At 41.3% G+C, this 15680-nt stretch overlaps 1 protein-coding gene across 1 annotated transcript in view; it reads left to right on the forward strand.

Moving 5' to 3' along the window:
- The window catches only part of LOC121559208 (fibronectin), a 44134-nt gene that overhangs the window by 22520 nt on the left and 5934 nt on the right, over window positions 1-15680 (forward strand). Inside the window, exon 3 of the mRNA XM_045215040.1 lies at window positions 8260-8529. Coding sequence (XP_045070975.1) covers window positions 8260-8529 — 270 coding nt within the window. The remainder of the gene's footprint in view (window positions 1-8259; window positions 8530-15680) is intronic.

The following is a 15680-nucleotide window of genomic DNA, read 5'->3' on the forward strand; positions in this document are numbered from 1 at the left end:
AGACTGGGGTGAAGGTTCACCTACCAACAGGACAACGATCCTAAGCACACAGCCAAGACAATGCAGGAGTGGCTTCGGGACAAGTCTCTGAATGTCCTTGAGTGGCCCAGCCAGAGCCCGGACATGAACCCGATCGAACATCTCTGGAGAGACCTGAATATAGCTGTGCAGCAATGCTCCCCATCCAACCTGACAGAGCTTGAGAGGATCTGCAGAGAAGAATGGGAGAAACTCCCCAAATACTGGTGGCCAAGCTTGTGGCGTCATACTCAAGAAGACTCGAGGCTGTAATCGCTGCCAAAGGTGCTTCAACAAAGTACTGAGTAAAGGGTCTGAATAGCATTCCAGGTGAAGCTGGTTGAGAGAATGCCAAGAGTGTGCAAAGCTGTCATCAAGGCAAAGGGTGGCTATTTGAAGAATCTCAAATATAAAATATATTTTGATTTGTTTAACACTGTTTTTGGTAACTATATGATTCCATATGTGTTATTTCATAGTGTTGATGTCTTTACTATTATTATACAATGTAGAAAACAGTAAAAAATAATGAAAAACCCTTGAATCTGTAGGTGTTCTAAAACTTTTGACAGGTGTGTGTGTGTGTGTGTGTATATATATATATATATATATATATATATATATATATATATATATATATATATATATACTGTGCCTTGCAAAAGTATCCATACCCCTAGGAGTTCTTAAATGTTACCAGGTGGGATTAAAATTGATTTGTAAACAATCTACACAAAATACTCTGTCAAAGTGGAATAATTATTATATATTTTTAGATTGATATAAATTAAACTACTAAAATATAGTTGTTGCATACGTATTCAGTTTCCTGAGTCAAAACATGTTAGATACACCTTATGGCAGCGATTACAGCTGTGAGTCTTTTTGGGTAAACCTCTAAGAGCGTTACACACTTGGATTGTGCAATATTAGCCCATTATTCTTTTCATAATTATTTAAGCTCTGTCAAGATGTTGGCGATGTCACGAACCGGCTCGTAGCCCGTAACAAAGAGGGAGACAACGCGGAGATCAGGGAATAATGAAAATATATTTATGAACTAAAGTAAACTATATACAATTAACAATGACGTGTGTAGTCAGTAATCAGTAGTGTAAGTGAGTGGTTGCGTGCATAGATGGTGATAATGAGGGGTGTTTTGAGGCTCCAAAACAAACAAGCCACAAAATTCCACAACCAAAAATATAGTGTGCCTGCCCTGGTTACCCCTATCCCACTGCCCCAACCAACCTCATCCTCCCCAGACCTCAGCAACGTTTGCGCACAGGAAGCAACCTTTAAGAGGAAATAAGAAAATGAGAACAGCAGGGAACAGAAAACAGGAAACAACAGGACAACGTAAAATATACAAATAAACAGTGGCTGTTCATGCGTATGTCACATCACTCAGGGACAACGCGCATGAGAAAATGCGTGTCCACCAGTATCTGCATAAACCACTACATCGTCCAGATAAAAAGCACACCCGACCAGACAGGAGACAACCCTATTCATAAGGCGCTGAAAAGTGGCAGGTGCATTACGCAGTCGAGTACAGACCAGAGGGTGTAATAAAGGCAGAGATTTCACATGCCCTACTCGTCAGTGGCACCTGGCAATAGCCCTTTAACAGGTCAAACATGCTCACAAACTTAGCTGCTCCGACCTGATCAATGCAGTCCTCCATCCGAGGAAATAAATCTGGCTTAGTGACACTATTTACCTTATAGTAGTCTGTACAAAATCTGTTTGTCCCATCCAGTTTACTGACCAAGATATAGGGAGAAGCCCAGCTAGAGAAAGAAGGTTCTGCAATATCATTCTCCAGCATGTACCTTATCTCAGCATTCAGACAACGCAGTTTCTCTAAAGAAACTCTATAGAACCACTGACGGATGGGGTCAGCATCCCCAACATCAATATTGTGTTCTATTAAGTTTGTACGCGTAGGTGTATCAGAAAACAAAACTGGAAAACTCCAAATCAGACCAACCAACTCGTCTCGCCTATCAACAGGTAGATGAGTGATAAGGCTAACCAAAACATCCAGTGTCTCTGAATTTTTCAATCTACCCTGCAGTACGCAATCGTCGGAACCAGGAACATCCACCTCACCATGCATGGACCAAGCATGACAAAAACAAGAACCCAGCGCTGTAACAGTACCGGCCAAAATTACAGGTTTACCATCCTCTGCGGACTCACACTGTTCGGCCCCAGAGGAATGTGTGTAATAGGGTTTTAGCAGATTTACATGGCACAGTTGGTGCGCTTTCTTCCGTTCCAGAGTGGCAACTACAGTAGATAGTTTTGCTCAGTGCACTGGCGCACTACCGTATATGGACCTTGAAACTTGCCGTGAAAAGGGGAACCAACAATTGGCAGCAGAGCAAGAACCTGGGCACCTGGACTAAAGTGATGAGGCTTAGCTCGCAGATCAAATATGCCTATCATCCTCCCTTGTGAAGATGATAGCTTCTCTTTAGCCATCTCACCAGCAGCGTACAGGCGTCGCCGGAGATCACATACATAAGATAACAGAGACTGAGGTGGCACAGGAAGCTTCCAGTCATCCTGGAGTACCGCTAGAAGTTCACAAACACTATGTACGAACACATTTGGACTGAAACCTGTGCTCTCCTGTGAAACCTCCCTGGCGGCTAACAGTAACCAAGGCAACCCCTCCTCCCAATCCTTATCCATCTCCATACAATAAGCTCTCAACAAAGGCTTACGTGTTTGATGGAAATGTTCCAGCTCTCCTTAACTCAGCGCGTGATAGGCGCTAGCCAAATTATGTTTAATATGGAGCTGTTGGAGAACATGACCAAACAGATTAGAGGTGAAATTAAAACCTTGATCACTCTGAATAACCTTTAGGGATTCCAAACAGTGAGATAAACTAAGTCAAAGCTTTTAGCACAGACTTAGTGGTGATGGACCGGAGAGGATAGGCAGCAGGAAACCTAGTGGTCTGACGCATCACAGTGAACAGGTATCTACTACCATTCTTAGAGCGAGGCAGAGGGCCAACAGTCAATAATCAGATACTCAAAAGGTTGGCTGAGTACAAGAATAGGAAACAGTGGTACTGGCTTAATAGTTTGTTTAGGTTTACCCGTTAATTGACAGGTGTGACAGGTTTTGATGAACGCAGAAACATCCCTCTTTAACCTAGGCCAAAATAAATGTCTCAGTATGCGATTGTAGGTTTTCTTCACGCCCAGATGTCCAGCAACATCGTCATGGGAAGTTGTCAGCACCAACTCACAAAGCTTAACTGGTACCACAACCTGACTAATTGGCTCTCCCACAAAACTACTACCATGAGGCACCCATTTTCTCATCAGGACATCATCCTGAAGAAAATAGCCATGGGCGACATCTCCCAACTGTTCCACAGGCACAATTTTGTCACGCAACTCTTCTAATGTGGGGTCAGCCCGTTGCTCTTTGATTAGATCAGAGCGGGGCACAGATAATGGGATAACAGGGAAAGTAGTGACAGATTTTTTTTTTACCTCTGGGAAACTGTGCGCTCTCATCGGGAATCCCTACAAATGACGGCTTACAAGAAACCACTAGAGGTGGAGACACGATAGGCCATACACGATCACCAGCCAAGTTCTTCCCAAGGATAACGTCAATACCCTCAATAGGCAACGAAGTACGCACCCCTACAACTACCTCACCTTTCACCAGTTCAGAATCCAACATCAGTTTATGTAATGGAACTGAGAGTGTTCAAACCGATTCCCCTAATTTAAACACTATTCCCTGAATCAGTCTCAGCAGAGAAGGGTAACACAGACTCTAACACAAATAAATCAGAGGCATCTGTCTCCCTTAGGATCTTCACTGGCACTAGGTAATTACTTCCTAACATAGACACAAAACCGTCCGTAATGAAAGGTAAATAATCTGGGTCAATTGGGACTTTCACATGCACCTGGGCATGAGACGGAGTGACAAGAGTGAACTGATGTGGGACAGGTGCTGCTAACGCCGTAGGCCTAGGTTGAACGTTAGCGTGAGTACTGAATTTACCCTTAGACCTGATAACAGGACATTCATTTTTCCAATGACCTGAACCCTGACAGTAGTGACACACTTGACCAAAGTCAGCTTTACCACGGGAGCCATGCTCAACCCTAGACGAATAAAGCTCTGCCTGTGAACCAGAGTATCTCAGTGGGCGAGACCCAAATCTTTCTGAACGTCCCCACTCACTCCAAATACGGGGATCTGCAAAGCCAGTTTTGTGAGTCAAAACATACTTGTCCGCCAAAACCGCAGCTTCAGAGACAGTCTTCACTTTTCGTTCATTAATGTACGTGGCTATTCGATCAGGGATTGTGTCCTTAAATTGCTCTAGCATAATCAGATCACACAGCCCCTGGAAAGTTGTAACCGCAGAGGTGGAACACCAGCAATTAAACTGTGAAGATAACTCTCGCGCAAATGTGGTAGAAATATTTAACTCAAAAGTATCTCTCAAAAAACCGGAGCTTGTGAATTCAGAATAGACTTTATTAAAGCATAACAAAGCCGAGCTGGTCCATGGATCAACTGCCTGCCCTGACTCGGAGCTCTCCTTTTATACAGACACAATGCATAGTCATGCTTATACAACCTACACAGTTACTCCATTATATGTACATGATTAACATCCTTCAGTGTCACATGTTGTTTACTCACGAGGGCTACATGGGCTACACTTATCTCATTATATTGGTGGCGTGACTCAAGAAATTATATACATACGTACGTTAAAGAACAATCACACTCTGTATTGACTATATCCACTATCCAGGCATGCATCTGGAGTACAAAGTATCAATCATGTTCATTCTGTTTTACCCTTATCATTTCATAACACATTATAAAACATATCAATTAATACTTAACCCTCGTGTTGTCCTCCCAAATGCCTTACGCCTTTTGTCCTCTGGGGTCAAAAATGACCCCGCCTGGTTTGACTGTTTATAAAGCATACAGTATACATTTTCAATCAATTCTGTGTTACATCTTTAATCTTACTTCTGTTCAACCCATTACTAGAATTTTTTTCATTTGTTTTGGAATTTAGAGCCAATAGACCTTGTTTACATAAAAGTATACCCTGTTTTTAAGTAAAAATACAATGAAACTATGAATTATTTTGACCTATTATTATTTTGACTATTTGACTTATCACTGAGTGGTATTTGTAAAAGTTTAGTGAGGATGCTGTTTTTGAATCATTTTATTTTTATTAATGACAGCCCATAATCACACCTTTTGTCCTCTGGGGTCAAAAATGACCCCGCCTGGTTTGACTGTTTATAAAGCATACAGTATACATTTTCAATCAATGATGTGTTACATCTTTAGTCTTACTTCTGTTCAACCCATTACTAGAATTTTTTCATTTGTTTTGGAATTTAGAGCCAATAGACCTTGTTTACATAAAAGTATACCCTGTTTTTAAGTAAAAATACAATGAAACTATGAAATATTTTGACCTATTATTATTTGACTATTTGACTTATCACTGAGTGGTATTTGTAAAAGTTTAGTGAGGATGCTGTTTTTGAATCATTTTATTTTATTAATGACAGCCCATAATCACACCTTTTGTCCTCTGGCGTCAAAAATGACCCCGCCTGGTTTGACTGTTTATAAAGCATACAGTATACATTTTCAATCAATTCTGTGTTACATCTTTAGTCTGAAAATACCGTTAGTTGTTTAATACTATGCTCTTTATGATTCAAACAAATTTGAAGTAATTTGATTGAATTATGGGTGTTTTACTAAATGTAATAACTTCTGTTGTCCTCTGGGATCAAAAAGACCCCAGCACAAAGTTTACATACTGCTTGGCAAAACATCTTTGATCATGTTTCTTTGATGTGTGGGGTCAAAACATATTTGATCATGTTTCTTTGATGTGTGGGGTCAAGCAATGGTTATGACAAAAAAAAAAAAAAGTATTTCTCACAGGTGTTTGGGCATTTCACATTTTAGTCTGAGAGAGACAGGCAGCACAATGAGAGGCGAGTTTTATAATGCACAGGAGGCTTGCAAGATAATTTTTGAAATAAAATAAAATAATGACCAGGAGGACAATGCTGCACATAATGAGGATGAATCAACTGATGAGAGGGTTCAGGGTCAGAAGAGGGGAACATAATGATGAGGTGATAGATCAACATACAGACAGCATGCTGCTTCTTCCTCCGAAGATTCCCCCACATCTCCTGCTGCAGAAATGGAAGATGATTATGAATATAAGGAAATGGATGAACGTGATGATGACGTAGAATCTGAAGCTGGTATGGAAGAAGTGTCAGAAGTGGAGCACTGCACCTATTATGATGAAGAATCAACAGATGAGGTAGAATCTGAAGTTGAAATGGAAGAAGTGTCAGAAGTGGAGGACATCATCTATTATGATGAAGACGAAGAATCAACAGATGAGGTAGAATCTGTGGAATCAACAGATGAGGTAGAATCTGTGGAAGAGGACCCATCTCAGCTGGGTCCTCTTCCTCAGATTCTACCTCATCTGTTGATTCTTCGTCTTCATCATAATAGATGATGTCCTCCACTTCTGACACTTCTTCCATTTCAACTTCGATTCTACCTCATCTGTTGATTCTTCATCATAATAGGTGCAGTGCTCCACTTCTGACACTTCTTCCATACCAGCTTCAGATTCTCGTCATCATCACGTCATCCATTTCCCTATATTCATAATCATCTTCCATTTCTGCAGCAGGAGATGTGGGGGAATCTTCGAGGAAGAAGTAGCATGCTGTCTGTATGTTGAATCTATCACCTCATCTTATGTTCCTCCTTCTGACCCTGAACCCTCTTCATCAGTTGATTCATCCTCTATGTGCAGCATTGTCCTCCTGGTCATTATTTTCTTTTTATTTCAAAATTATCTTGCAAGCCTCCGTGCATTATAAAACTTCTGCTTCTCATTGTGCTGCCTGTCTCTCTCAGACTAAAATGTGAAATGCCCAAACACTGTGAGAAAATACTTTTTTGTTGTTGTTGTTGTTGTCATAACCATTGCTTGACCCCACACATCAAAGAAACATGATCAAAGATGTTTTTGCCAAGCAGTATGTAAACTTTGTGCTGCGGGGTCTTTTTGACCCCAGAGGACAACAGAAGTTATTACATTTAGTAAACACCCATAATTCAATCAAATTACTTCAAATTTGTTTGAATCATAAAAGAGCATAGTATTAAACAACTACGTTATTTTCAGACCAATTGATGAATAAAAAACATATTTTGTCGGCAAAAGATTTAATTTGGGGTCAGAATGACCCCAGGACAACAGGAGGGTTAAACATGGTTTACACATGTCATGTTCATAACCCATTCTCAACCACATACATTTAAGCCTTTCCCAACATCCATCCTCCCAGGACCTTGAGCCACTATGGTTTTTCCTTGTGACTATGTGCATGTGCCTATGTGTGTCAAGTCATAAGCACAAACAAGTGACAACACTAGTTCCATTGTTACTCCAATCTCCACACAGCTACAACGAGAAGTTGTATCTCCATCACATGTCATTGACATACCCAGACCAGCTGCAGGGAGTTAGAGGGAAGCATCCATTATCAGAAGCACAACGTTTGCACTTAAGAAATGTCTCTGCTCTGTTTTAACCCTTTAATTGGTTCTTAATCCATAAGCATTTAAGGCATATAGGCGTTTCATTCTACAACATACTACTAGAAAATCATCCATAAAAACTCAACATGAGTCTGTTTGTCAGCCCTTTTTAAAGTTCTAAATCGTTGGCGGTAAGCCTCAGGAACCAATTCGTAAATCTGTAACACCAAGATGAATATGCTTCCTGCGCATTACCAGTCAACACACACTGCAACATTGAAGTGCGATCAGAGTCAGGCCAACTCCTAGCGTCAGCAACACGCTCAAAAAACGAAAATAACGTCTCTGGCTCATTCTCATTAAATTTTGGCAACAGCCGTAAGTTTCCAACAATGGCAAATGTGTCCGGGGCACGACCGAGAGAGGACGTGTTGTTGGATTTGCCCCAAACATTAGGCTTTGCATTTAGGCCAAAAAGTGTATTCCTTTGCTTTGTTCCTTTCTCATTATTACATACAATATGCATGTTTTGGATTGTTGTATTCTGTATATTTGTGGAAGGACTTAAACTGATCTGTGGAAGGAGTTAAACTGTAGCAATAACAATGTATTTTCCCTTAGTACCTCCTGCTCCAGATCAGCTGAATGTTGCCTCTATGGACACCACAACGGCTGCTGTGAGCTGGAGCCAGCCACCAGGATTGGACCAAACCCAACATCAATACCAGATCTCCTACCACTGTCCAGGGACAGAACCACACATCACTACTACATCTTCACACAGCATTACTCTCTTTGACCTGAAACCTGCTACTAATTACTCAGTCACTGTCTGCACTGTGCTGGAAAATGGAAGGCAAAGTCAACTGTTGTCAACAACCCTCACCACAGGTAAGGAAGTACCATACTTAAGTATTATTAATAAACAAAGGTTTTTAGTGACCATAGGCATTGGTCTAATTCATACTCTCAATAATGTGATTTGTACTGCATACAAGGTAAAGTATTGGATTCTGTACCCACCACCAGGCCTGGAATTGTGTAACGTTAGTGGCAAGGCCATTTGGCCTTCAAGAGGTGCCCAATCTGCCAGGGCACAAAGGCCATCTGCTAGGGCACCAAGGCCATTAACTAAAATAGCCAACTCAATTGATTTGAAAACAGAAAAACACTAGCTATTCTGTTATGAAAAACATATGTCTATGTAAATGTACATCAGAAATGTTCACAAGTCTTTGAGGTAGAGTCTAAGTCAAGTCTCAATTATTTTAGGGCCAAGTCTAAGTCAAGTCACAAGTCCCTTTTGGCTTTCTGCTTGCTGTGGGTTAGATCTATAAACTTTGTAAATTATTTGAAGAGAATCCCTTCATTAGTCCATACTTGTATGAAAGAAAGCACATCAGGCACTATTTAAATCAAAATAAATTTCATTTTAAAATGTAGACAGTTTACATGAATAAAAGTGCCGGATATATAAAAAAAGCTAACAGCACATTTTAAAGTGTGTGGTATTTTGTGGCAGACATTGTCTATATTTCACTTCATTCTGTCACACAAACAGAAAATCTGTAGGTGAGGGAAGATAAATGACAAGTATAAATGTAAACTAAAATGACTGACAACTGTTCAATAACTGCACTACTAAAGTGTTCTATATACCTAGAATATACTTACTGACCTGGACACTTAACAACAGAAACACCATTTCCTGTAACAAGTAGAAAATTACATCCTGTGCCCTAAGACAGAAAACATTTCTGTTGCAGACAGGTTACATTTCAGAAAGAACAAGTTTGTCAGCGTTGTTGCGCTGAGCCTGGCACGATGAGGGCGCATTATGAGGCCTCCATGACTAAACACTCTCTCCACTGGGGCACTGGTGGCAGGCACAGCCAACACTGTCATTGCTACCTGCTTGAGCCTTGGAAAGTATTTCGCATGGATTCTCCATAAATCCAAGCAATCAACTTCATTTTCATCAGAAGATACTTGAATGTAGCGAATAATCTCTGCTCTGCTCTGCTCTTCTTGCTGATCTTGTTGCCGTAGCCAGAGAATAGTCTGGAGGTTTTGGCAGGTGGTTGTTCTTCTTCTTCTCCACTACTGCTCTCCGTAACGGTGACTTTCTGTGCCTCAGCCAAAACAAGGTCTGAAAAAAATTCAGAAAATGATGTATATAATCAAGAATATAACAGGATACATTATACATGAAAACAAATAATTATTATTTGAATGCAAGTGGCATAGAAAACGTTGCATGTTGCAATGCGTTGTACCTACCAATCAGACTCTCCTTCAATTCAGCTTTATCTTCATGTGGTATGAGGACATCATGATCAAGCCTGAACAGGCAGAAAGATGGGTCCAGCAGTGCAGCCATTATGTATACATTGTCACCAAATGGAAGTTTTGCTGCCTGTTCATCCGAGTGCTCCATTCTGACATTCACAAACACCCCATGGAATCGGCGTTTGAGGGACTGCTGCAGTGCTTTTACTAGACTGACTAGGTGACGACTTGTGCTCAGTATACTTTGCAGATGATAGTTGAGTGACAGTAAACAAGGAAGGGCAGCACTGAGAGTCACCACTTTCTCCCCCTGAGGAAGGTCGCTGGCCTGGACAAAAGGGTCCAAAATGTCCACTAGCTCCAATAGCTGGCTCCATTCCCTTGGTGATAAGCAGAGCTCCTTGTGTCCTTGGGCCTCAAGTAGAGTATTGAGGCTTTGTTGATTCCGATTGGTGACTGCTTTAACAAGCCAGAGGATGGAATTCCATCTGGTAGACACAGCAGCAGGGATACTACGATTGGCTCCGAACTCAGCTTCAAATGTTTCTTTCAGACCACAGGTAGTATGTAGTAAGCTGCAAAGTTTAGTTACCTTAGCCATCACACTGTTTATGATTTTTGTTTCCTTTAGTCCATCTCTAATCACCAGTTGTAATGAATGGGCAAAGCACTGTAAGCGCTATTGCCTGCAGTTGGTTTGGATAGCTTCAACATCAGCATTGTACTCTTCACCAAATTCTTCCCATAGGCTGGGGTTATCCACATCATCATCATCATGATCATTGCTTGCTTTGGGGAAACAAACTGTGAAGGCCTTTTTCATATTTGCAGCGTTATCACATATGATATAATCTAATTTATGTGTTATGCCAAAAGTATCACATATTACTTCAAATGTATCACTGATTCTTTCCCCAGTGTGTGACTCTGTGAATCTATCACAGCTCAACAGAACTGACTCCAGTCTGGGAGTTGCATGCTATGAACTCTCGTTTTATACTAAGTTACTTCCTAGGACCAGGCTACAACAAAAAGTATATTAAATCCCATAGTGATATGCATATCGCTAAGATGTAATTTAATAATCTCTGCTAACAAGTAGGCCTAGCTATCTGACAACCCACCTCTTAACCTTTCGAGAAATATTCAACAGTAATACATTTCCAGTTAGCTAAAAGATGACACACAAGAAAGCTAGCTATATCAAGCTGGCATCTGCTAAACAGGCTATTATTAGTCTAACCACATTGTAACGTTGTTAGCTAGCTAGCTTACCCGACCTTTTGCTGTGAGTTTTCAAATGTCGGATGAAGTTAGATGTAGTTGCGCCAGCATCTTTAATGTTAATTCCGCAAGTTTTGCAAACAGCATTTCGTTTTTTGCCACTGGCATTATACTGCAGGTTCTTATAACCCAATTGAATAACGAAAGCCTCACCACCTGATGACATTGTTGCTGATTACAATTGTTTAGCTGTAGTACTACAGTGACGTACAAATGACGCAGACGTTCTAGAACGCTTTTCAGCCCTCTGTATTAAACTACTATCTCTGTGTTACAATGCCGCCTGTTCCTTGTTATCTGACAGAATGTACAACAAAAACTTATCCCAGTACTGACTTGCATTGTTCACGAGTCTCTCATCTAGAGTCCAAGTCAAGTCTCAAGTCAATTGATCATGAGTCTATGTCAACTTAAGTGCGACTCGAGTCCGAGTCTCAGACTTGAGTTTGCATCTCTGATGTACATAAATAATTAGCCTACATGTCAAAGTGTAGGTGATGGCCTATGCGTATTGGTTACAACCTGTAATTTCCAGACTGATGCTGACATGAGGCACCTGAAAATGTAGCCAAACTTTAATTTGAGGCTTTTAATTACATATACAGTATATTGGCTAAACGTCAGTCGTGTTTGACAAATATAATGTAAGATCATTTATTAATATTAACGTCTAAAGCGGGGCCGCCCAACCCTCTTCCTGTAGATCTACCGTCCTGTGGGTTTTCAGTCCAACCCTAATTTAACACACCTGATTCTACTTATTAGCTGCTCAACAAGACCTTTACTAGCTGAATCAGATACTCTAAATTAGGGTTGGACTGAAAAACAACAGGACAGTAGATCTCCAGAAAGAGGTTTGGGCAGCCCTGGTCTAAATGCTTGATTCTCATTCAGATAGGAGTGCCTGGTGTACACCACAACATCACCAACCTTGCAATCTGAGCGGAGGCAGTCAACATTTTGAAACTATTTAACCATAAACTTAATTGTTTAAAACCTGGACTTTTTTTTGTCATTTTATGAGGCATATTTTACTGTGTTCCGACCATAGGAATGTTAAGGGGATTATTTTATAAACACTTCCTCATATGCCATTGAAACCAGTTTCTCTCATGTTCTCAACTTTATTTTGTTGTCCAGCAGCCAGACATAATCCTAGTCATATTAACAACAAATGCTTGTTGTTGCTTCTTTAGATCTTCCCTCTTTCTACATTTCTAAAGAATATTTTCCATCTCTGTCAAATGAAACACTTGAATTTGTCTGTTTTACCCCTTTGGAACATTTGCGCGTACTACTGCCGTGTGCGCATTGCTGCACTTATAATGTGAAGAATTTGCCTAATAGTTTATCAACATTTTAAGCTAAACGTTCTGATCTGTTGCGTCAGCCTAGTTGCTTTTAAACGTTTTTTTTTTTATGTGCAGTGGTTGTATTAATTTGGGATCTATTGTCCCACAGAATGACGAGCTGACCAATAGGATAGGTTATCTTTTATATTATGGGGGATAGTAGATTAACATAGTTAACTAGTACTTTTGCTGTTCATTACTCATCTTGTTGGCTGACAAAGTTCTTCTAACATCTTCAAAATGCACCTCGAAATTCTGTTGCATCCTGATGTCTGTCTTCACTTGTAGCTTACTTCGGAGCTGCAATGTCTGCATGAAAGATCCGATCACGGGCATTGGCTAATAGCAATTGAGATATCTGAGAGAGCCATGTGAGTGAGTGGTGCTTCGGAGCAGGACGAGTGGCAGCCAGGAGAAGGAAATTATAATGATTATGTTCAGCCCAAGGGCACAACGGCCACTTTGGCTGCAAGCCATGGATTTTTTAAAGGGCATTACAGCCAGGATATTCGAGGCCTGCACACCACTGTAAATCTCATTACGCTACCTTTTAAAGCTTTATTTTTAAGTGAAAGCAAGATTTTCTTTAATGCTTACAAGACCATCAGGCTTGATTGAGCTGTTTTGTCTTGTAGTAATGTGGTGCATGCCTGTATTTCCTTAACTTTATTTTAGCAATACATGTCATAAAAATAAAGAAAATCATAATATGTTGGTCAGTAGCCCAACATAACACGTGGTGGTGTGTTGGACACAGTAGCTCAGATAGAGCCTGTCTGCATTCATGATTTCTGTTAGCTTACCTGTGTAACATTGACATCCGCTCAGAACCACTTGTGTTTCAAACATGGTCCTGTTTTATCAATTGCTGTGCTGATCAATGGACAGTTCATTACCTCTGTCAAAATAATATGTAGCTTAAAGTTACAGTGCATTCCGAAAGTGTTCAGACCCCTTGACTTTTTCCACATTTAGTTACGTTACAGCCTTGTTTTAAAATTGATTAAATTGTTTTTCCCTCATCAATCTACACACAATACCCAATAATGACAAAGCAAAAGCATTTACATTGGTATTCAGACCCTTTACTCAGTACTTTGTTACAGCACCTTTGGTAGCGATTACAGCCTTGAGTCTTCTTGGGTATGACGCTACAAGCTTGGCACACCTGTATTTAGGGAGTTTCTCCCATTCTTCTCTGCAGATCCTCTCAAGTTCTGGCAGGTTGGATGGGGAGCGTCGATCCACAGCTATTTTCAGGTCTCTCCAGAGATGTTATATCGGGTTCAAGTCCGGGCTCTGGCTGGGCCAATCAAGGACATTTAGAGACTTGTCCTGAAGCCACTCCTGCGTTGTCTTGGCTGTGTGCTTAGGGTCGTTCTCCTGTTGGAAGGTGAACCTTTGCCCCAGTCTGAGGTCCGGAGCGCTCTGGAGCAGGTTTTCATCAAGGATCTCTCTGTACTTTACTCCGTTCATCTTTCACTCGATTCTGACTAGTCTTCCAGTCCCAGCCGCTGAAAAACATCCCCACAGCATGATGCTGCCACCCCCATGCTTCACCGTGGTGATGGTGCCAGGTTTCCTCCAGACGTGACGCTTGGCATTCAGGCCAGAGTTCAATCTTGGTTTCATCAGGTTAGAGAATCATTGTTTCTCATGGTCAGAGTCTTTAGGTGCCTTTGGCAAACTCCAAGCGGGCTGTCATGTGCCTTTTACTGAGGAGTGGCTTCTGTTTGGCCGCTCTACCATAAAGTCCTGATTGGTGGAGTGTTGCAGAGATATTTGTCCTTCTGGAAGGTTCTCCCATCTCCACAGAGGAACTCTGGAGCTCTGTCAGAGTGACCATCAGGTTGTTGGTCATCTCCCTGACCAAGGCCCTTCTCCCCCGATTGCTCAGTTTGGCTGGGCGGCCAGCTCTAGGAAGAGTCTTGGTGGTTCCAATCATCATTGTTTAAGAATGATGGAGGCCACTGTGTTCTTAGACCTTCAATGCTGCAGAAATGTTTTGGTACCCTTCCCCAGATCTGTGCCTCCACACAATCCTGTCTCGGAGCTCTACAGACAATTCCTTCGACCTCATGGCTTGGTTTTTGGTCCCATTCAGACCCTTTGCTATGAAAAGCATTCCATGTGAAGCTGGTTGAGAGAATGCCAAGAGTGTGCAAAGCTGTCATCAAGGCAAAGGGTGGCTATTTGAAGAATCTCAAATCTCAAATATATTTTGATTTGTTTCACACTTTTTTGGTTACTACATGATTCCAAATGTGTTATCTCATAGTTTTGATGTCTTCACTATTATTCTACAATGTAGAAAATAGTAAAAATAAAGACAAATCTTGAATGAGTAGGTGTTCAAAACGTTTGACCGGTACTGTAGGTGGAAACGACTTGGGATACACCAAGGGGACGGCACTGGTGCAGCAGATGCGAGAGAATTTAGAGGGGATCATCCTAATGTTCCCGGTACAACAGTGGTCTTCTCAGATATCACGCAGAGGAGGAGCTGGATGTTCCAGTGGGACCACAAGTTAAACAAGTGCATAGAAGATCAGCACGCCGTCAATCAGCTAGTGTACACATTTCTCTGTGACAGGGGCATGCACACAATCCGCCTCTCTGTCATTAAGCAGTGTGTCCCTGGGATTTACCCTAAGGATGGAATTCATCTGACGGATGACGTCAACAACGTATTCCTTTAGAGTTTGAGAGTTGGTCTCTACCGTTCTCTCCCCGTAGCAGTAGCAAGACGCGCAGTATTACACACACAATACTCTCTGTCCATTGTCACTCAACGATGCTCAACGAACCCAAAGACTATCGGAAAGTTTATATAACCTTGACTAGTTATCAAAACAAGTCTAACGTAAATGAGCTCATCATAATAAAAAAACATCCAGTCAGCGGCAGTCTTGTGGGCGAAAACAGCTCGTGATAAGATGTCAAAGGAGAATGGCAAGCATCGTGTAACCTAACAGGCGTGCCACAAACAGGCAAATAGACGCGCAGTACAACAGTGGTGTGAAGAACGGCATCTCTGAATGCAAAACCCGTCGGTACTTGTCATGTATTGGCTATTGCAGCAGACGACCACACCTATTAGCTAAAAACAAGAAGTGG

This window comes from Coregonus clupeaformis, unplaced genomic scaffold, assembly GCF_020615455.1.
Source record: "Coregonus clupeaformis isolate EN_2021a unplaced genomic scaffold, ASM2061545v1 scaf0357, whole genome shotgun sequence".
NCBI lineage: Eukaryota > Metazoa > Chordata > Actinopteri > Salmoniformes > Salmonidae > Coregonus > Coregonus clupeaformis.